General features: G+C 36.1%; 3 protein-coding genes across 3 annotated transcripts; 2 read left to right on the top strand and 1 right to left on the bottom strand.

The window, feature by feature from the left end:
* Positions 1-291: 291 nt before the first annotated feature.
* LOC117931902 (3-phosphoshikimate 1-carboxyvinyltransferase, chloroplastic-like) lies at positions 292-2,560 on the bottom strand. The gene is made up of 2 exons (XM_034852978.1): positions 2,216-2,560; positions 292-1,502 (listed from the first exon to the last, which is right to left on the bottom strand). Exons 1-2 carry the CDS (start codon positions 2,558-2,560, stop codon positions 1,116-1,118), a joined length of 732 nt encoding a protein of 243 aa, XP_034708869.1. The 3' UTR covers positions 292-1,115.
* A 7,702-nt stretch (positions 2,561-10,262) lies between these two features.
* Positions 10,263-10,871, top strand: LOC117931901. Its single transcript, XM_034852977.1, has 2 exons — positions 10,263-10,679; positions 10,746-10,871. The coding sequence occupies exons 1-2, from the start codon at positions 10,263-10,265 to the stop codon at positions 10,869-10,871; spliced, it is 543 nt and encodes a 180-aa protein (XP_034708868.1).
* A 2,647-nt stretch (positions 10,872-13,518) lies between these two features.
* On the top strand, positions 13,519-13,914 carry LOC117931900 (secreted RxLR effector protein 161-like). The gene has a single exon (XM_034852976.1). It carries the CDS (start codon positions 13,519-13,521, stop codon positions 13,912-13,914), a length of 396 nt encoding a protein of 131 aa, XP_034708867.1.
* The last annotated feature ends 7,820 nt before the right edge of the window (positions 13,915-21,734 follow it).

The following is a 21,734-nucleotide window of genomic DNA, read 5'->3' as shown; positions in this document are numbered from 1 at the left end:
TCTCAAAACAAAAATATGGAAACCTCTCATCCCAAAATCCAACCAAAATTGAAAAACGCTTTCTTACAACAAATTGAAGTGCTGAATGTACTCCAATTAAATGAAACAAATAAAAACCAACCTCCTGAAAACTCCAAGAGATACTGATCGACAGCCTTGAGGAAAACTTTTGTAGTACCCATTTTAAGTTCTACTGATCTAGCGTATATAAATCCATTAAAAAAAAAAAAAACAGAAGATCAGTAAATAAACGAAGCTCACTGAGCAGAAAGATTTTAAGAAATCAGCTCAGCTCATCATCAACTCAAAAACTTCCCATTAGATATTTGGAATCTCTATTTATCACTTGCATCTTTCTCCTCTCATACAAGTAATTAATTCAAATGTTGTTCTTATTAACATACAAAAATTGAACTTTATGCTCAACAACCACTCTCTCTCCCCCGAATAGAAACTATCTGTCTCAAAGATTTAAACTTTATACTAAATAAAATGAAGGTAAGACAGATTGCATATGAACACTAACCCCTGTAAGCTCAGAACATTCCACTGCAACAACAACACAACAAATGCGTCTCCAAATTAACAACCAAGCTGCAGAAATTTTGAAGCCACTAAAAATCGCATCATCAGCCTAAAAACTCCTGAAAAACCATTGCAATATTCCAAAGAAATTTGTTTTCTCTTTCTTTTCTAAACTTTGACGACAACCAAATAAAGATCCCCAATTTCTTCAGCAATCAAAACCGAAAAACTCAACATACTGTTGCCCAATTTCGAAAACCCTACAAAAAAAAAAAATGAGATTGACTGACCAGAGATTATGAGAGATCGAGATAGGCACTAGGACATGGTGTTGACCACGCTCTTAGAGAGTTGAGTCTCTTTTAGTTCAGCTTCTCTCCGTTCCCTCAGCTTCGAAATGAGGCAACTTTAGGATCTAACTAGCTAATTGAAATTATCAAAAAGCAATCCTGAACATGTGTGCCACTTCTATGGCACAGTTTCGATTCTTTGGAGCTTCCTAATTAGTTGAAGTGATTTATGAAGACAAGAATGTCAACCTTTGTTGTGATTGCAGGTCAATTTCATTTTAGTATCAGAATTGAATCAAGCTAAAGTCCAAGCTTAACAGAAGAAATATATAGAAAAGAGAAGAAAAGGTTGTGCCTAGGAAAAAAACAACCCAAAATTCTTTGTAAAAGAGTGATCCCTAAGTTTGCTTGCACAAGTTGGATGATAAAACATTTCACAAACCTTGCATTTCCACCAGCAGCTGTAACTGCAGCTGTCAATGGACGCATTGCTGTTCCAGCATTTCCTAGGAAAAGTGGGACTTCGTCTCCTGATCCATTACCCACTGGAAATTGGCCCCCACAACCTTGCACAATAACTCTTTTATTTTCACTTTGCTCTTCCAATTGTAGCCCAAGGGTTCTCAGTGCTCCGAGCATGTAATGGACATCTTCACTATTCAACAAATTGTCCACAACAGTAGTTCCCTGACAAGATAATTGACATCAAAAGTTTTTAGAACCTGAATTCTACATGGAAAATTCACCCCACCAAAACCAAAGACCATAAACTTGGATGTTCTAAATTATGTCTTCCAGCTTGAGAGATACATCAGTTAATCACACATACAATAGTCTACATTCTACAGCTATAGACCCCAAGTATATTCTCCTGAAACTAAATGATTTCTTTTAGATAGTGCAACATCAAAAGAGTTCATGACTTGCTTACCAACCATTTTGTAAGGTTTATACATCAATCTAAAGTGTTAAGTTTTATAAGTTCACCCATACAAATCCATATTTTTCCAAATTCATTTACTTCAAAGCCTGATTTCCAACACTACAGACACAAGTACCTTTCTTTGGTACCAATATTTTCTTAGAAAAACCATTATTCGTCATTCCAATTCCAAAAAGAGATGCATAGATTTTCCCAGTTCTATATTTCATTTTATTTATAAAAAAATCAGCCCTTCATTCAATATATGATGCTAAGAAATATGAGCAAGCTGCATCAAGAGTAGCAATCATTCACAATCGAATTTGAAAGGAAGTCTCTACACGTATATAATTCACATAACCACAATTCACAAAGCCAATCGTAATGGTACCCAATTTCCAATACAAAACCAAATCAGCTAAATCATATATTGAAAATCAAAACTTCACCCAACAAGAAAAGAATACAATCCTCATACCTCAGAGAGAGCAGCAAGAAGCAGAATCCGATTGGAAAGGGATTTGGAACCCGGCAACGTGATGGTGCCGGAGATCTCTTTAATGGGTTGCAGGACAATCTCCGGCGCCGTCGACGGCTTCTCCTTAGTGGCGGCGACAGAGGCCGAAACCCTAAACGGGGCCCTAACAGAAACAACCGAATTGCTAACTACCCTCTCATGCTTCAAAGAAGAAGAAAAAACATTAGGCCCTGATCTCAAGAAGGGAGTAGTGAATGGAGGAGTGGGTTTGTTAGGCTTGGAGAGATTGGGCAAGAGAGGGCCGTTCTGGACACCACCACTGATAATGCTGGTAACTCTAGCCATTTTTCTCTCACTAGAAAACCAACTTCTCTCTCTAAACTAGAGGGCTCTGCTGAAAGTGGGTATTGATGAAGATGAGTGTAGACCCCTTTTTTTTTACACCATTGGACTTTGCATTGTTTTATTACATTTTAATGGTTCCCGGGGAGGAGTTGGCAGCACCTTGGACGAGTGCGGGACCGGCTTCCATACGCAGGCTGCATGGGACATATGGCCTACTCACCATGGTGGTGGATGGGGTGGTGACATCTTTGCTGAAGGGTGAACAGTGCATCCGGTAGAAGCTTGCAAGAAAAGAAAGAGAAACAGAGAAGATAAAAGAAGAGAAAGGAGGAGTTGTGTTGAGGCGGGACGGTCAAAAGGAGCAAGGATAAGAAAGCAAAAAAAGAAAAACTGAGAAGAGGGATAGCTTAGAGAAAAAGAGGAAAACCAGCTAGGGAGAGGGGAGAGAGGGATCGGGAGAGGAAAAACAGAGAGCGGTTTTTGTGAGCAAAAACAGAGAGTCAGCTGAGGAGCAAAGGGAGGCAAGACAGCTTAAAGAAGCAGAGCTTGAAGCCAAGCAACTCTCTGCTTGAAGGGAGCTTTCCAGGTATGGCTACTAGGCCACTGGTTTGCTTTGTTGGATCTACTCTTTATAGACATGCTATGTTTTGGTGTTTTTTATTTCTCTTATAAGTATATGATGCTCTGCTTCTTCCCTGAACTTGATGTATCAAAATCATGCTTTTGCTCCCTCTTGATTCCACCTATATCCACCCCATAGATCTTTATGAAATGAAGCTAGGTTTAACAGTATTATCTTCATTTGTACATGCTCTGATTTTCTTCATTTTCTCCTCTGTTTCTAGTATTTTTGGAGTATTGGGTATCATGTCTGAGCTGGCCATCTTATTCGGGGTGCTTCCGGGAAAACTCAAGTCGGTCCAGTAGATTCAGCTGTGGAAGAAGTCAAGGATTGGAGCTCTATTGAAGCAATTTGCTACAGCCTGGTATTGTCTGGTCTTGTGAGGAAATGTTCATGTTGAAGTAGAGAAAGGATGGTTGAGAAACAATGACTTGACTTTTTCATTGATTAAAAATGAATATAAATACACAAAATCTAAACACAAATATAGAAAATAATATACTCAAAACATAAAAATAGGAAACAATTCTAAAATTAGCCCAAAACACAAAAGTAGGAAACAATCCTATAATTAGGAAATTACAACAAAAATAGAAAGTTACAACTAATTACAAGAATTTAGAAATAGAAAGAAAATTTATTGTTAATGAATTCTCTAATATGCCCCCTCAAGATGGAGCTCCAAAGGTTGCCCAATCTTGACTCGTAATTCTTGGAAGCAGCTTCGTGAAAGTGGTTTAGTAAGAATGCTAGCAAGTTGATCTGCTGAGGAAACATGAGTAACACGAAGAACACCTGATTGAACTCAATCTCGAATAAAGTGATAATCAATTGCCATATGTTTCATGCGCGAATGAAAGACTGGAATAAAACAAAGATAGATGGCACCAACATTGTCACAATAGATAACAGGCAGTGTGGGTAGAGTGACGCCAAGCTTTGTGAGAAGGGAACAAATTCATTTGATTTTTGAAGTAGTAGCGGCAACTGATCGATACTCAGCCTCTGTGGATGACCAAGAAATTGGATGACAACCAAGATAGACAATATAGGCACTCGTGGAGCTATAGTCGTCTTTGTTGCCAACCTAATCTACATCTGAGAAGGCATGAAGAGAAAGTGTATTTACCTTATGAAGAAATTATCCATGAGTCAATGTGCCACATAGATATCGATGCAGTCGTTTTACAACATTCCAATGTTCAAACGTCAGGCGATACATGAATTGGGATAGCTTGTTAACAACATATGATATGTTTGGGCGAGTGAGGCAAAGATACTGTAGATTGCCAACAAGGGTTCTATATTCTGTGCAGTTAGTCAGACTTGTACCTGAATGAAGTGTGAGATTTCCATCTGTAACAAGTGGTAGCAACAGGTTTTGCACCAAACATTCTTGTCCGGGCAAGAAGATCACAGATATAGCGCCTTTGAATAAGCAACACACCAGATGGAGTGGTAAGAACCTCAATGCCGAGAAAGTAGGATAAGGCGCCAAGATCCTTGATTGAAAATCTTTATGCCAGGAGGTCAATGTAGCGCTGAATAATGTACTTGTGATAATAATGTCATCCACATAAACAAACAAATATATAGTAATGTCACCTGAGTGGAGAATGAATAGAGAAGTGTCTACATGAGAGTTTATGAACCCAGACTCAATGAGGAATTGGCAAAGTTCAAGATACCAATCTTGTGGGGCCTGCTTGAGGCCATATATAGCCTTCTTTAATTTGCATACATGTGTTGGATTGTCTCTATCAACAAATCTCAAAGGTTGGGCCATGTAGACATCTTCGGAAAGATGGCCTTGAAAAAAGGCATTATTAACATCCAACTGTCGCAATGACCAACCTTTACTGACTGTCAGGCTTAGAACAAGTCGTATTGTTGTCGACTTGACAACCTAACTAAAGATGTCATGATAATCCATGCCATGTCTTTGATGAAAACCTTTGGGAACTAATTTGGCTTTGTACCTGTCAATAGAGCCATCAGGAAGTCATTTAATACAAAAAACTCACTTACATCCAACAAGATTCTACATAAAAGTAGATAGAACAAGCTCCCAAGTTCCATTCCAAACAAGAGCATCAAATTCATCATTCATGGCTTGTCTCCATTTGGGATCAGTGAGGGCTTGGTTAACAGTATTAGGCTCAATGTTTGATGGTTGAGAAATGACAGCAGTTAGATTCATCTTAGTTAAGGGTTTATGGATGTTTTTTTTTTTTATCTAATGTTCATGGGGTGAGTATTTTGATGGGTGGATGGAGCTGTGGTTGAAGCAGAAGAGGTCTCAGAATTGTGTGGTTCTAATGGTAAACAGTCGATTGGTGAGGAGGGGCAGTCGACCGATTGGGCATTTTAGGACAGATGTTGACACGAGGAATCCCTTTGTGGAGGTGTATTGAGTAAGCCATTTGAAATGGTTAGAGTTTAGACAAGTGAAAGCCAGTTGGAAATGAGCTCTGGGGTGGGACGAGCTAGATGGGATTGGTGAGTGGTAAAGGGAAAAGTGTTTTCAAGAAATTTGACATGACGAGAAATATAGGTTTTAGAGGTGGATAGATCAAGACAGATATAGGCACTTTGTGTTGAAGAGTACCAAGAAAAACACAAGGAGTGGAACGAGAGTTAAGTTTATGTTGAGAATAAGGATGAAGCCACTATTAACATAAGCAATCGAACACTTGAAGTTTAGTGGAGACTCAAAGAGTTTGTCAAAAGGAAATGAGAGATGTAGTGTGGGTGTGGGCATACGGTTGATGAGATATATAGCAATAGCAAAGGCGTAAGTCCAAAAAGTTAGAGGCATCGAGACATGAGGGAGAAGAGATATACCGGTTTCAACAATATGGCGATGACGTCATTCGAAAAGACCATTATGTTTAGGTGTATGTGGTGGTATAGTAAGATGGGATATACCATTGGTGGAGAGAAAATTATCAAGGGCTTGATATTCGCCACCATTATTTGAATAGAGGGTAACAATTCGGTGTTTAAATTGGTTTTCGACTAATGCCTTGAAGCGTACAAAGACATCATACACATGAGATTTTCGTTTAAGTATATAATACTAAATATACCGTGTATAATGATCAACACAAATAACATAGTACTGAAAACCATCAACAGAACAAACAAGAGAGGTTCATACATTAGAAAAGAGAAGTTCAAGCGGATGGGATAAAGTTAAGGTAGAAGAAGAAAATGGAATTTTATGACTTTTATTACATCTATAGGCATTACAATGTGTGGAAAAGGATAACAGATTAGACAATGGTAAAGAAAACTTAGAGACAATATTTTTTCATAATAGTAAATGATAAATGACCTAATCTAGAGTGCCACTCAGAAGAAGTGGTCTTGACATTGGAAAATGCAAGCAACGGTGAAGAGGTAACAGAAGGGAATGTAGTCGGCCACTCATATACGTCATCCTTAAGTTCACCCATCAAAAGGATTGTCCCCGTGTTTTGATCCTTCACCTGAAAAGCAGAGGGTGAGAATTCAACAAAAACATGGTTATTAGTGCAAAATTGATAAATTGAAATTAAGTTCTTTTGCATGGAAGGGACACAAAGGACGTTTTGTAAAGTAAAGGTGCGAGAGGAAGTAGGTATGATGGTAGAACCGGTATGTGTGATGGGAATGGTCGATCCATCGCCAATCATGATATCATTAGATCCTTGATATGGGCTATGAAAAGGGAGATTGCTCAAGTCAGACGTAACGTGGTGAAATGCTCCACTATCCAACAACCAAGTAGGAGTATATCCCTGAGTGCCTTGAGGACGAGGTGTCAGGGATTGTTGATTAGTGACAAGTCGAAACATCAGGCATCACTTGGCAGTGTGTCCTTGAATATCGCATGCTTGACAACGACCCAAATAAGGTTTGGGTTGGCGTTGATTATAAGGAGAAAATGCAGTGGTAGGGTCTGGTTGTTGTGGAGTGGTGGCTGATGGACGCCAATTTGGACGATTCCAGAAGGCTATAGGATTTGTTGTTGCTGGTAGTGATAGAGGAGATGGTTGAGCGGTCTGAAGAGATACTTCTTTGTTGAGAAGCTTCTCATGGAGCTCGAGAAAAGAAATTGACGTGTCATGGACATTAATTGCATCAATGACAGATTTGTACTCATCACTTAGTCCTTCAAGAACCCGATCAATAAGATCCTCATCATCAGCTGGCTTCCCCAAAAGGGCAAGTGCATCAGCATGAGTTTTTATCCCATGCATATATTCACTAATTGATTTTGAGCCCTTGGTACACCGCTTTAATTATTCCTTCAATTGTTTAATATGAGCACGAGATGGTTTGGCATAGGTATTGGCTAAGGTTTGCCATGCATCAAGGGAAGTGGTGGTGCGGACAATAAGTGGTTGTAGTGAAATGGAAATAGCACCAAGGAGAGCGCTAAAGATGAGATGATCTTGACGCTTCTAGGTTGTGTATGTCTAATTTGGGGATGCAATACCAGTGACAGTGACGGTGGGTGGTGGTGGAGTATGAGCACCATCAATGAAGTGATGAAGATCATAACCTTCAAGAAGAGATTGAATTTGAAGGCTCCATGTGACATAATTGGTGGATGACAATTTGGTAATGTTGGAGAGATTGATTGTAAGGAGGTGATGTTGAGGATCTTGGGAGTTTTGGATGGTGATAGGATTGTTGGTGGATGAGAATGATGCACCAGAAGCCATTGAGGATAAAGAAAAAAAGAAGAAGAAAATATGCCTAAGAAGATTAGGCTCTTAATACCATGTTGAAGTAGAGAGAGGATTATTAAGAAACAATGGCTTGACTTTTCCATTGATAAAGAATGAATATATATACACAAAATCTAAAATACAAAAATAGGAAACAATCTACCCAAAACACAAAAATAGGAAACAATCCTAGAATTAGGGGATTACAACAAAAATAGGAAACAATCCTAAAATTAGGGAATTACAACAAAAATAGGAAGTTACAACTAATTACAAAAATTTGAAAACATAAAGAAAATCTATTGTAATGAATTCTCTAATAGTTCCTTGTTGTATCTAGCATCAGGGCCTTTGGGGAAACCATTTCCAGATGCCAAAGAAAATTTCAGTTATGTGTCATGATGGAATAAGTCATATGAATGTGATAAGAGAGTCCTTCTGTGAAACCGAATATGGGTGATGGCTTGTTCCCGGAATCATTTCAGAGTTGGGTGGATATGGCAATAAAAATGAGGGTTTAAGGTTCGGGAATGTAACATGGTAACCTATTCCATTATAGGCTTCTAGAAATGGGAAGCTCAGACTAATGATCCTCATGGTGGGCAAGTTGGTTGTAATGTTAAATTGGTGCAGTCCATTGTGAATAGGCACGCGTTATATGAAAAGAGTTGCCAGGGTTTGGACATTTCTGAGAAAAATTGTATTGCTAGTAAGCCTAATAGACAGATATTGTTTATATGCCGACGCATAACTTCAGCTCTCGTCTAAGTGTTTTAGTAGAATCAGAAATAAAAACTTGTCGGGGATCTTCTCCAGTCATTAATCAAGCTCCATTAGTTAAGTTCTAAGAAGGCATGCCATGAACAACTTTCTGTGGTGGAGATCACCAACAGCGCCTTTGAGTCCCTGTCTATAATGGCCAAATGTGACCCATGCCATGGCAAGTACACAACTTGCTAATTGATGTACAAGGGTGACGTGGTGCCTAAGGACATGAACGCAGATGTAGCCACCAACTCCCCCAACCTTTGCATGGCCATGCATGGCCCCCCATCAAACCTTTGCAAAACCTACTACCACTTCACTATATTTCATACCCACTAAACCTATTTTGTTAGATTAATTTTTTGCAATTAATCTATAATTTGGGCCACACATGTAAATAATTAAAATGTGTGTGCTATCATTTAATTAAGCCTAAATATAGTGATCTAATTAATAATTGATTAATTGGCTTAAGGGTATAATTGTCATGAGATTATTGTGTAGATACCATTAGATAATTATTATTTCTATGAGGGGCAGAAATATAATTGTGATAAAATTAAAACTGCCCTAGCAGTTTATAAATAGGGTTATGGTCCCCATTCTACTACTACGCATTCCAATTTCCGAAAATCCTCTCAGAGAGAAATTGACACAGAATCTAGTGGCCAGAATTGGAAGACCATCTCAAAGGGTTTTCTTCCTATAAGGTTTCTCCTTCAATGGATTCAGGTATGTTTCCGCTATTATTTTTCTACTCATTTTTTTAATCAGGAGATTCCAGTATATATGAAATTAGGGTATTCATCTTGGTTGAGTTATAACAAGTGGTATCAGAGCCAACTCCTTGATTAATTCTTTGAGTTATTATTTTAATATATATATATATATATATATATATATATATATATATATATATATATATATATATATATATATATATATATATATTAAAATATTGAGTTGATAAATTTTTTTTTATTACTATTATTATTATTATTATTATTTAATAGCATTTTATGATATTAATATTTAAGTTATTGATCTAGCATTTTAAATAGGCTAATTAAAGCGGAAAATCACCAAAGTGACATCTTTCGTGTAGATTAGTCTGTTCGGGGTGTTAGATATTTGTGTGTATGTGATTCATGCGGGTATTGACTAGCCCAAAGGAAAGTTAATATTTGGTCAAATTGCATACATACCTGTGGTGATAAATATGTGATGATTATAAAGGTAACTTAATGTGAATAATAAATCAATCCAAAGATAGATTTATTATTTGACATAACTTATCATCAATGTTTGATCACTACAACAAGAGTACCACTTACAGTTAATATTACTGTCCAAAGACTTGATATTAATGTTGTGCTAGGTATCTTGAAATGTCATAATTTGCTTTTAAATTTAAAGATTATGTGTTTAATTGCTTATTTTATGTGAGCATGATGGTTTATTTGATTCATTTTATTTTGTTCTCGATTCAGCTTTTATATCAACTACTTCTATATCTGCCAACATCAATAATGTCCCTATGTTAAATGGGACTAATTTTAAGGACTGGAAAGAGAATATGATGATTCTCTTAGGCTGCATGGATATAGACTTAGCCTTGAGAATGCCCAAACCCGATGAACTCAATGAGCAAAGTACTCAAGAGGATGAGGTTTATTGGGGTAAGTGGGAACGTTCAAATAGGCTAAGTCTTATGATCATGAAGCGCGGAATTCCAGAAGCTTTCAGGGGTGCGATAACCGATGAGGTTACTAATGCCAGTGACTTCCTTACGGAAATTCAGAAACGTTTTGCCAAAAACGATAAGGCTGAAACGAGCACGCTTTTAGCAAACTTGATTTCAATGAAGTATAAAGGCAAGGGTAATGTTCGGGAGTACATCATGGAAATGTCTCATCTTGCTTCAAAACTTAAGGCTTTGAAACTTGAGTTATCTGATGATTTACTCGTGCATTTGGTTATCATCTCTCTTCCTGCACAATTTAATCAATTCAAGGTCAGTTATAACTGTCAAAAGGATAAATGGACTCTTAATGAGCTCATTTCATTCTGTGTGCAAGAGGAAGAGAGATTGAAGCAAGACAAGACTGAAAGTGCTCATCTGGCTAGCACTTCCAAGGATAAGGGCAAACGAAAGAATAAGGATAATAAGGTTGCTACTTCTAATGGCCTAGAACAAAAGAAATAGAAAGTTGAGGTAACATGTTTCTTCTGTAATAAGCCTGGACATACTAAGAAGGAATGTACCAAGTATGCTGCTTGGCGTGTTAAGAAAGGTATATTTCTTACTTTGGTCTGTTCTGAAGTTAATTTAGCTTCAGTATCTAGAAACACATGGTGGTTAGATTCTGGTGCTACTACTCACATTTGTGTTTCTATGCAGGGTTGCCTGAGTTACCGAAAACCAAGTGATGCTGAAAGATGCATCTATGTCGGAGACGGTCAGTCGGTAGAAGTAGAGGCAATAGGGCACTTTAGATTATTATTGAAATCTGGTTATTTTTTGGATTTAATAGATACTTTTGTTGTACCGTCTTTCAGACGGAATTTAATTTCAGTTTCTGTTTTGGACAAATCAGGTTATTGTTGTTCATTTGGAAACAATAGATTTGTATTATCTATTAATTCAAATGTTGTAGGAACCGGTTTACTTAATGTTTATGATAATCTATATTTGTTGGAAACTGTTCCGTCCTATAATGAAACCTTGCATGTGGAATCACGAGGTACAAAACGTAAATTGAATAAAGATAATTTGGCCTCATTGTGGCACAAACGCCTAGGTCATATCTCTAAATCTAGAGTTGAGCGACTTGTGTCCGATGGGATTTTAGATTCACTTGACTTTTCAGATTTTGATATTTGTGTTGAGTGTATTAAAGGAAAACAGACCAAAACAAAGAAATTAGGTGCAAATAGAGCTACAAACGTCTTAGAATTAATTCATACAGATATCTGTGGACCATACCCTACGGCATCTTGGAATGGTCACAGTACTTTATAACATTCATAGATGACTATTCAAGATATGGCTACCTATTTCTTATACATGAGAAATTACAATCATTGGACATGTTCAAAACATTTAAGCAGAAGTTGAGTTACAACTCAACAAAAGAATAAAGAGTGTCAGATCTGACCGTGGTGGTGAATACTATGGTAGATATGACGGATCAGGTGAACAATGTCCAGGACCATTTGCTAAATACCTAGAGGAATGTGGGATCGTCCCTCAATACACCATGCCAGGATCACCTAGCATGAATGGTGTAGCAGAAAGACGAAACCAAACCCTTAAGGACATGGTAAGGAGTATGATTAGTCATTCTACTTTACCCGAAAAACTCTGGGGTGAAGCACTCAAAACGGCAGCTTATATCCTAAATCGGGTGCCAACTAAAGCGGCTGCTAAAACGCCTTATGAGCTTTGGACGGGTCGAAAGCCCAGTTTAAAGCATTTTCATATTTGGGGATGTCCAGCTGAAGCGAGACCTTATAAGCCTCATGAAAAGAAATTGGACTCTAAAACAGTTAGCAGCTACTTTATTGGCTATGCAGAGCGATCAAGGGGTTTTAAATTTTATGATCCTGCTATTAGGTCAATTTTTGAGACGGGAACTGCAACATTTTTTGAGGATGTTGAGTTTGGGGGGAGAAATCAGGCTAGGAATATTGTCTTTGAGGAGGAAGAGGGATCTACTATTGCTTTTGATAATGTACAGGTTTCACTACCTATCATTGATCAAGAAGTAAATTTGGATCCTCAACCAACAGACAATATTGTTCAACCCTTAATTGCAAATGAGGACATTGCTCCTGAAGAACAAACTCAACAACCTCAAGAAAATATGCCATTAAGGAGATCCACTAGAGAGAGGAGAAATGCAAATTCGGACGATTATATCGTATATCTCCAGGAACGTGAGGAAGAAAGTGGAATGATGGAAGATGATCCAATCAACTTCCAACAAGCCATGAAAAGTTCCAACTCTTAGAAATGGATTGAAGCCATGAATGAAGAGTACAAATCTATGCAAGACAATAAAGTTTGGGAACTTGTCCCATTACCAGTTGGTACAAAGCCCATTGGTTGTAAATGGATATTTAAAACCAAGCGGGATTCAAATGGTAATGTAGAAAGGTATAAAGCACGTCTTGTAGCTAAAGGCTTTACTCAAAAAGAAGGAATTGACTTCAAAGAGACCTTCTCTCCAGTTTCTACGAAGGACTCTTTCAGGATAATCATGGCACTAGTTGCACATTATGATCTTGAGTTACATCAAATGGATGTTAAAACAGCGTTTCTCAATGGTGACATTGATGAAACAATTTATATGGTACAACCAGAAAATTTTGTGTCCAAAGACTCAAAGAATATGGTTTGTAAATTAACTAAATCCATTTATGGGCTCAAGCAAGCTTCTCGTCAGTGGTACTTCAAGTTTCATCAAATTATTGTCTCATATGGTTTTGAGGCAAATCTTATGGATGAATGTGTGTATCACAAATTCAGTGGGAGTAAGTATATTTTCCTGGTTTTATATGTCGATGACATATTGCTAGCCACAAATGATATTAGCATACTGCACGACACCAAGAGATTTTTATCAAAACATTTTGAGATGAAAGATCTTGGTAATGCCTCTTTTGTCTTAGGAATCCAGATATACCGAGATCGTTCTAGGGGTATTTTAGGATTGTCACAAAGGACCTATATTGATAAAGTCCTCCAAAGGTATGGCATGCAAAATAGCAAACCAAGTGATACCCCTGTCGCTAAAGGAGACAAATTCAGTCTTAATCAATGCCCTAAAAATAGTTTAGAAAGTCAAGAAATGCAGAAGATTCCTTACGCTTCGGCTGTGGGGAGTCTAATGTATGCTCAGGTATGTACACGTCCGGATATTGCGTACATTGTTGGCATGTTAGGCAGATATCTAAGTAACCCTGGAATGGATCATTGGAGAGCAGCCAAGAGGGTTATGAGATATTTACAGAGAACAAAAGAGTACATGCTTACATATAGGAGATTGGATCAGTTAGAGTTCATTGGGTATTCCGACTCCGACTTTGCTGGATGCCAAGACAGCAGAAGATCCACATCAGGCTATATTTATCTGTTGGCTAGTGGAGCAATTTCATGGAGGTCTGCCAAACAGACACTCGTAACTTCATCCACCATGGAAACAGAGTTTGTAGCATGTTATGAGGCATCCAATCAAGGAATATAGCTACGAAATTTTGTCACTGGGCTGCGTGTTCTGGATGGTATTGAAAGACCACTGAAGATATTTTGTGACAATAAATCAGCAGTTTTATATTCCAATAACAACAGGAGTTCTACAAAATCAAAATACATTGATATCAAGTTCCTAGTTGTAAAAGAAAAAGTACAGAGTGGACAGATATCCATAGAGCATATTGGAACAAACTCCATGATAGCGGATCCGCTTACAAAGGGATTACCACCCAAGGTCTTTCATGAGCACACTGCTCATATGGGTGTTGTCTCATTTGAGGATATCCAAATTTAGTGGGAGTTTATATTATTCATTGTATATTGCTCTATGTTATGTTTAGACTTTATCTATAAATTTGGATTGTGTTCTGCAGAAATAAAGTATTCATTTTATTGCACTCTGTTAAATTATGCTAAAGATTTGATCTCAATAAAGTTAAGTAGGACCAGTTGGAAATAGGCATGAATAGATCACATTGCATGTAATTTCCATGTTATGCACTCATGATTGATCTATGTCATTTAGCTGTGTAGATATATGTGACCATTGATTGGTCTAGTAACGATTGATGTAACAAAGGCCACCTTGATCCTATGTCAGTATAGTTAATGGACGAGATTGTTCGGATATACCCTAAGGACATGATAGCAAATTTTGAGCTCATAAGGTTAAGCACATTTATTTGATTACATATGCATGTGGCCCAGTGGGAGATTGTTAGATTAATTTTTTGTAATTAATCTATAATTTGGGCCACACATGTAAATAATTAAAATGTGTGTGCTATCATTTAATTAAGCCTAAATATAGTGATCTAATTAATAATTGATTAATTGGCTTAAGGGTATAATTGTCATGAGATTATTATGTAGATACCATTAGATAATTATTATTTCTATGAGGGGCAGAAATATAATTGTGATAAAATTAAAACTGCCCTAGCAGTTTATAAATAGGGTTATGGTCCCCATTCTACTACTACGCATTCCAATTTCCGAAAATCCTCTCAGAGAGAAATTGACACAGAATCTAGTGGCCAGAATTGGAAAACCATCTCAAAGGGTTTTCTTCCTATAAGGTTTCTCCTTCAATGGATTCAGGTATGTTTCCGCTATTATTTTTCTACTCATTTTTTTAATCAGGAGATTCCAGTATATATGAAATTAGTGTATTCATCTTGGTTGATTTTAACAAGACTATTCCAGTATATATGAAATTAGGGTATTCATCTTGGTTGAGTTATAACATATTTCTCTCACAATCTTTCACTACCCATCCCACTAATCATAACCAATGCCTTTCATACCCGCGAGTTACCCTCATTTCTTCAACCTTACCCCACTTGTTTCCTACCCATCATCCTTCCCACTTCCACCTAAATCCTCCAACTACGAGGCTATGGCGGATCAGGAAAATTGCGTGCGAATCACAAGGGCAGCCAAGAAAAGGGTCGTTGCTGCCATGGCCGCATCAGATTCACTACAGCTTTCGCCTAACCAGAAACATGTGGTCTTAGGGGAGCTTCCCAATTCATCCTACGTCGTTGCCACTCTTGCTACTGTTCCCGGTTCCGGAGCCCAGAAGCAAAAGTTTGGGGCCAAGAAGAAGGTGAAGGCGGCAATGGTGGCGGCGCCTGATGTTGGTGCCAAGTCAGATGATCCGCAGATGGCACAAAACTCAACTTTGGGCTCATTCACTTTAACAGCTTTTAATATGTCAGCAACTCAAGCCTTGGCATTCTGGGCATTGCTTGGGTTTTTGGCAGGCATGATCTTTACCTGTTTTACTACCACTACCGGAGCTGAAACAAACCACCATGAAGCAAGTCACCCTAGACCGTACTCGAAAATGTCTTTAAATGACTAAGTTGGATTGGGACCTTCTCGTTCACCTACAGCATATGAATCCTGCCACCATGAATGAGGACTTCTTCATGGTCGGGTTTGCGCTACTCACATCTCGTGGGTCATAGCCATACCTTGCCCTTACCGTTCGGAACCTATCTCAATCACTGCTATCCACCCATACCCAAGCCTCTACCGGACCTCTCGATTATCTTTTTCATCTCTATGATTGCATGGCCTACTTACCATGCTCCATTATGGGTAGAGATAAATGGAGGGATGGTTCCCAAAGTGAATGAAATTGATGGAGCTACGAAGGTGAATGAGGATAAGCACCTTGTTCATGGAAATAGGTTCAGAGCATCTAAAAAGGATGCTTTGAAAACACCCGGAAAGTGTGAACAGGTCAAGAATTCCTAGAGCAAAGGTAAATTTGTTGAATGTCTTCGCTACCACTCCACCAAGAGCGGAGATGAGTTGACTAGTCTTGGGGATTATATCACAGGAGCAAGCAATAAGGTTGTTGAGATTTCTCTGAAAAGCTGAAGAAGAAAGGTTATGAATTTTTGTTCATGGTTGACGCCATTGATGAGTATGCAATGGGGCAAGAGTTTGAGGGAAGAAGTTTGTCCCTGCAACCAATGAGGGACTGAAATTTAATGAGAGTGAGGATGAGAAAAAGAAGTAGGAAGCTTTGAAGGAGAAGTTTGAGTGTCTCCACAAGGCAATAAAGGATGTGCTCGATGACAAGGTTGAGAAAGTTGTAGTTTCTGATTTTGTAGTGGATTCTCCATGCTGCTTAGTCACAGGAGAGTATGGTTGGGCTGCAAACGTGGAGAGGATCATGAAGGCTCGAGCACTTAGAAACTCCAGCATGGTCGGTTACATGTCTAACACCTTCTCCATCAAACCCAAATCTCATCATTGCTCGAAATTCAAAGAAACTTTAAATGCAGTTCCAGCCCCACCTTGGTACCCCTCATACCCCACTTTTGCAATCCGGGCCCATGCTTTGAATGGCCTCCTTTGGCCCGCAATCCAACTATCATACCCTTTTTATTTATTTATTTATTTATTTATTTATTATCTCTTAGTATTTTAATATCCAGGTTTAATTTTCCAAAATTCTCATTTTCAAAACTTTAATCTTCAAATAATTTTCCAAAAATTCCAATTTTCAAATTTAATTTTTAAAACTTCCATTGTCAAATAATTTTTCAAAATTCTAATTTCTTTCAAATTTAATTTTCAAAATTCCAATTCTTAAATTTAATTTCCAAAACTCCAATTCTTAAACTTAATTTTCAAAACTCCAATTCTCAAATAAATTTCAAAATTCCAATTTCTTTTAAATTTAATTTCTAAAGTTCTAATTTTTAAAATTTAATTTTCTAAACTTCAATTTTCAAATAAATTTCAAAACTCTAGTTTTCTTTCAAATAATTTTAATTCCACTCTAGTTTTCAAATATTTTTTTAATTCTACAACTTTCCATCATTTATTAGGGTTTTAGGTTGCCAAAAATCCTAATTTTAATAAGTTTGTTGCCATTCTCATTTTGGCATGCACTTGTACAATTTTTCTTCAATTTTCAAATAATTTTATATTTCTCTTGATTTTAAATAAGCAAAAATAATTTTTTTATAATTCTAAAATAATAGAATTTGTGAGACTAATTCTTGCAAAATAAATTGGGCTTTGGTGGGAGGCCTACATATGAGTTTTCTCTTTTAATTGTCAACTATTATGCTTAATGGATATTGCTTAATTTTTGTCTTGCTCTTTTATATGCATGCGATAATTTTATACTTGAGTTAACCCTATTTCCATGATAGCGCATTATTACTTGCTGCTAAGGTACCATCTCACTCTCATTTTGCTTATTTTTATGCATGATTCGTTTTATTATTTGATCATTTCATTGGTATCCATTACTTTCCTTATCAATTGTCACACTTGCTTCACCTTATTTAATAGAGACTCGTTTCTAAGAGGCTTAGAGGTGTGTTATAGTATTTACCGTACCTTTTCAATAAGTAACCTGACCCCCGAACTCAGGTTTGATTTTTTACAGACCGTCTTTTTCAAATAAGGATTTTCTTTTTTATTTTGTTTTCCCTTTAAAAATAAAACAAAAATAAGTGACTTCAAATCTTTTCTAAAAATCATATTTTCATCAAATAAAAAGAAAAGCGAGTCACGCCATTGAGTGGGAACGCATCATGCAAAAATATGGGGTTCACAATGGGTTTTAGGTATTGGTATTGAGCCCGGGGAAAGGAGGAGGAGGAAGTGGAGGTGGTAGGGTTTAGAGCTCACCAACCAACTTCGGCAGCAACCATCAAAATTATTGATGCAGACCGTCTTCTCTCCCACCAACCCCTTGATTGCTTTACTCACTCTACTTCATTTGAAAATTGCATTTATCCTCAAATTTTAATTATTTGGTATATGATTTTTACACATTTAGAAATGCCTTCATCCTTTCCATTCCTGAAGAACCCAAAAAAAAGGCAATTATTTTTTATTCTTTTTAATTTAAAATAAATTTAATTTTTCAAAATTGATGTGGTACAATGTGGAGGCTCTGTTTAGATTTGGAGTTTTGGTGTGCGACTCGAATGGGGGAGTAGGCGGGGGTGAGACCCAGGGCCACCTCCTGAATTAGGTAAACCAGTCGTGGTTCACAATTCATTCTTATTATTGGGCCTAGGGAGTCCCTATTCCAATTGACCAACAAATTCTAGCCCATGACAATCATCATTCATCAAAAGCATGTTTTTTTACTTTTTATTATTTATTATTTATTTATTTTTATTTTTGAGAAGTATGAGAAGTATTGGATTATGGGAAGGGGTTAAAATAACTACTCAAAATGTTAAAAAATTTTCCATAATGATATATATATATATATATATATATATATATATATATATATATATATATATATATATATATATATATATATATATATAAAGTTGTTCATCCTTAACAGAAACCACTCAATCAAAAAATTGTAAAAAGGTTAATGGACCATTTTTTATAAACAGTTTAGTTTTCGATCAAAGTGAATTAAGAAAATAAGTTTATAGTTTTTGAATGAATAACACATCATCTTCAAAGACAATTCTATTTTTTGTCTTTCGAAAGGTCCAAAAAATGCATAAAAGACTTTATATGAGTCCTAAAGATGCTAAAAATAGTTAAAAATCAAGTTTGAAAGAATTTAAAATTTTCAATTTTAAAGAATTTCTCAAATTTTTAAAAATTTTGACAATATAAAATAAATATTTACCTTTTTGTATAAGAATTATTATATTTTTATAGTCCGAGGTTTTTGTTTATCAAACAAAAAAACCCAAGAATTCTATCCAAACACCACCCTATTTAGCCATAATTTTTAGGGAAAGCAATATTATTTTTAAACTTAATAATCTTTTTCCTTATATAATCTAGAGTTGATTTGACGGTGTTTTAATTTAAAATATTTTAAATAGAAGTGCTTTCCTTGAAAATATTTTTAGGAGAATCGAAAGCATTATAAGTGATTTTTTAATATTATAAGTGATTTTTTTAAAAAAAAATTAAAGTATTTCCCAAGATTTGTCAAATAGCTTTTTTTTTTTTTTTCTCAAAAACACTTTTTAGACAAAAAAAAAAAAAAATTTAAAATTACTAGCAAACAAACTCCCAAACACTTTTATGATTTAAATCCATATATTACTTATTATGTAAAAAATTTGCTAAAAAAATAATTGGCTTCCATACGGATAATAAGACCTGACCTTTCATGACATCCCATGTTACCTATCTCCAAGCAGGTGCAACTTGGGGTTTTAAAGGTTGTGATATTCCATTGTCTTCCAAGGTTAAAGGATTGAAGTAGTGTGGAAGCTTTTCTGAGTACAAGCAGCCTGGATCTTTGATGGAGGCAGCAAGGGAGAATGCCATGGCCATTGATCTGTGATCATTTTATGTGTCTATTGCTGTCACATTTAGCTTTTCTGGTGGAGTGATGGAACATTAATCAGCCCCTTCTTGAGCTGTTGCTCCCGGCTGAAATGTTAATACCAAATGGCTATGTATGATTTGTTTTCTTTTTAATAAACTAAGGTGTTAGTTTAATTTTTTTTTACTTTTTGTCCTTTTTTTTTTCTTTTTTATTAACTTATTAGTTATTTCTTAAATTTTTTATTGATAAAAAAACATCAAAATATTTAGTTTTTTCTAAATGCTAAAAATGACTTTTTTTTTACTTCTTAATATTTAATAAAAATAAAATATAAAAAGCAAATAATTTAATATTTAACATTATTAAATACTATTTAGCTTTAAATTCTACTTAAAATTAAGTTAAAAAAAAAAAAAAAAAAAAAAAAAAAAAAAAAACACCACCTAAGTTGAGGAATCCCAATTCGATCCAAGTAAAACAAATGAAAATTGACCTTTCTATCTTCTATGTGATAGGAATTTTTTTTTCAAGTCTTTTTCACTCCTAATAAGTCATTGACAATATAACATTCATTCTCAATCATCTAAATATTATCTATTTCAAATCTAAAAAGCCCTAAAAAGTGTCAACGGTTAAAAAAAAAAAAAAAAAAAAAGCTCATATATACATATATAATTTCAATAACTTTTTCTCCAATGTGGATGGAATAACACAGTCATTTCTTATATAAAACACAATCTCATCATTATGTTTTGTTGGATCATGAGATCAAACAAGCAAACACGTCTTATAAAGTTAAATAAACTCTTACAATGGGATTGATGATTAACTTTAATACCATTTATTTATTCTTAATCATGTATAAATTATTCACTTTGAATTTAAATGGTTCTCATGACTTTGAAATACGTCTATAATTAGGAAAAATTCATACATACATATATAGTGTCAAAATTTTTTCTTCCATCCAATATGAGAGATGGCACAAAAATAGAGAACAATGAGGCAAAGGAGGAGTTTTAGACAAGTCCCCGTCAATCACTTAGCATTAGAGAAAGAAGAGTAATGCCAATGTGGTATATACCCAAGAAATGGATTGAAAGATTTAGAATATATTTGGATAGGCAACTCAAATAGTTCTTGACATATTAGTTCAGCGACCTTCACATATGTCCAAAGAGAAGGATTTTGATATAAAAGTTGAAGAACAAATTCAATCCAAGCCCACTTTGGTTCATCCATTGTGAAGGGAGGGAATGATTTTGAGGATGGCTGAATCCTCGTCTCAGGCCTGGCCCAGAATTTGGGATCTTTAACAAAGCCCAGGTCAAGCTGTGAGGTTATTTTAACGTCCAAACCCAAAACCCTCTGACCATATCAAGACTGTTTGCGTTCCCCTCCAACCAGTCAAAAAGGTCCATTTCATGCTGAATAAGAGTTTTTACTAGGGGTGAAAGTAAAATGAAAAGAAAAAATTGAAAACCCGATACAAATTTAAAACTTTCTTTCATATTTGAGTTTTCAAATATATATATTTTTTTCTGCAAATAATTGAAAACTGCTTTTGTGAACTGTTTTGAAAAAACAGTTTCTCTTTGTAACTGTTTTAAAAAATATTGGAAAGGGACCCTAGGGTTTGACACAAATGCCTTTAAATAGCAGATTGGGACACCCACCCACATCCACACCCATACCCACTCTGAAAGATCATATGCTAAAATGCTAGCCCATACCCAGCGAGTGAAAGAGCATATGCGAAAATGCTACCATCTTTCTTTGTGAAATGTGGACGTAACTTAAGCTTCAATCCTCCTGCTTCCCAGAAAAATAAAAGCATTGAAGATGTATATCAGGGAAGATGTGTACCAAACCTCCATGTTGCCCACCATACCAGCATTGAAGATGTATATCAGGGGAGATGTGTACCAAACCTCCATGTTGCCCACCATACCTTCCTGAAAGGAAGCAACAGTGAGTAGAGGACAACGTGGATGGGTGGAGTGGAAAGCTTTAAC

Source organism: Vitis riparia, chromosome 15, assembly GCF_004353265.1.
Source record: "Vitis riparia cultivar Riparia Gloire de Montpellier isolate 1030 chromosome 15, EGFV_Vit.rip_1.0, whole genome shotgun sequence".
Classification (NCBI taxonomy): Eukaryota; Viridiplantae; Streptophyta; class Magnoliopsida; order Vitales; family Vitaceae; genus Vitis; species Vitis riparia.
This window is presented reverse-complemented; position numbering and strand designations above follow the sequence as displayed.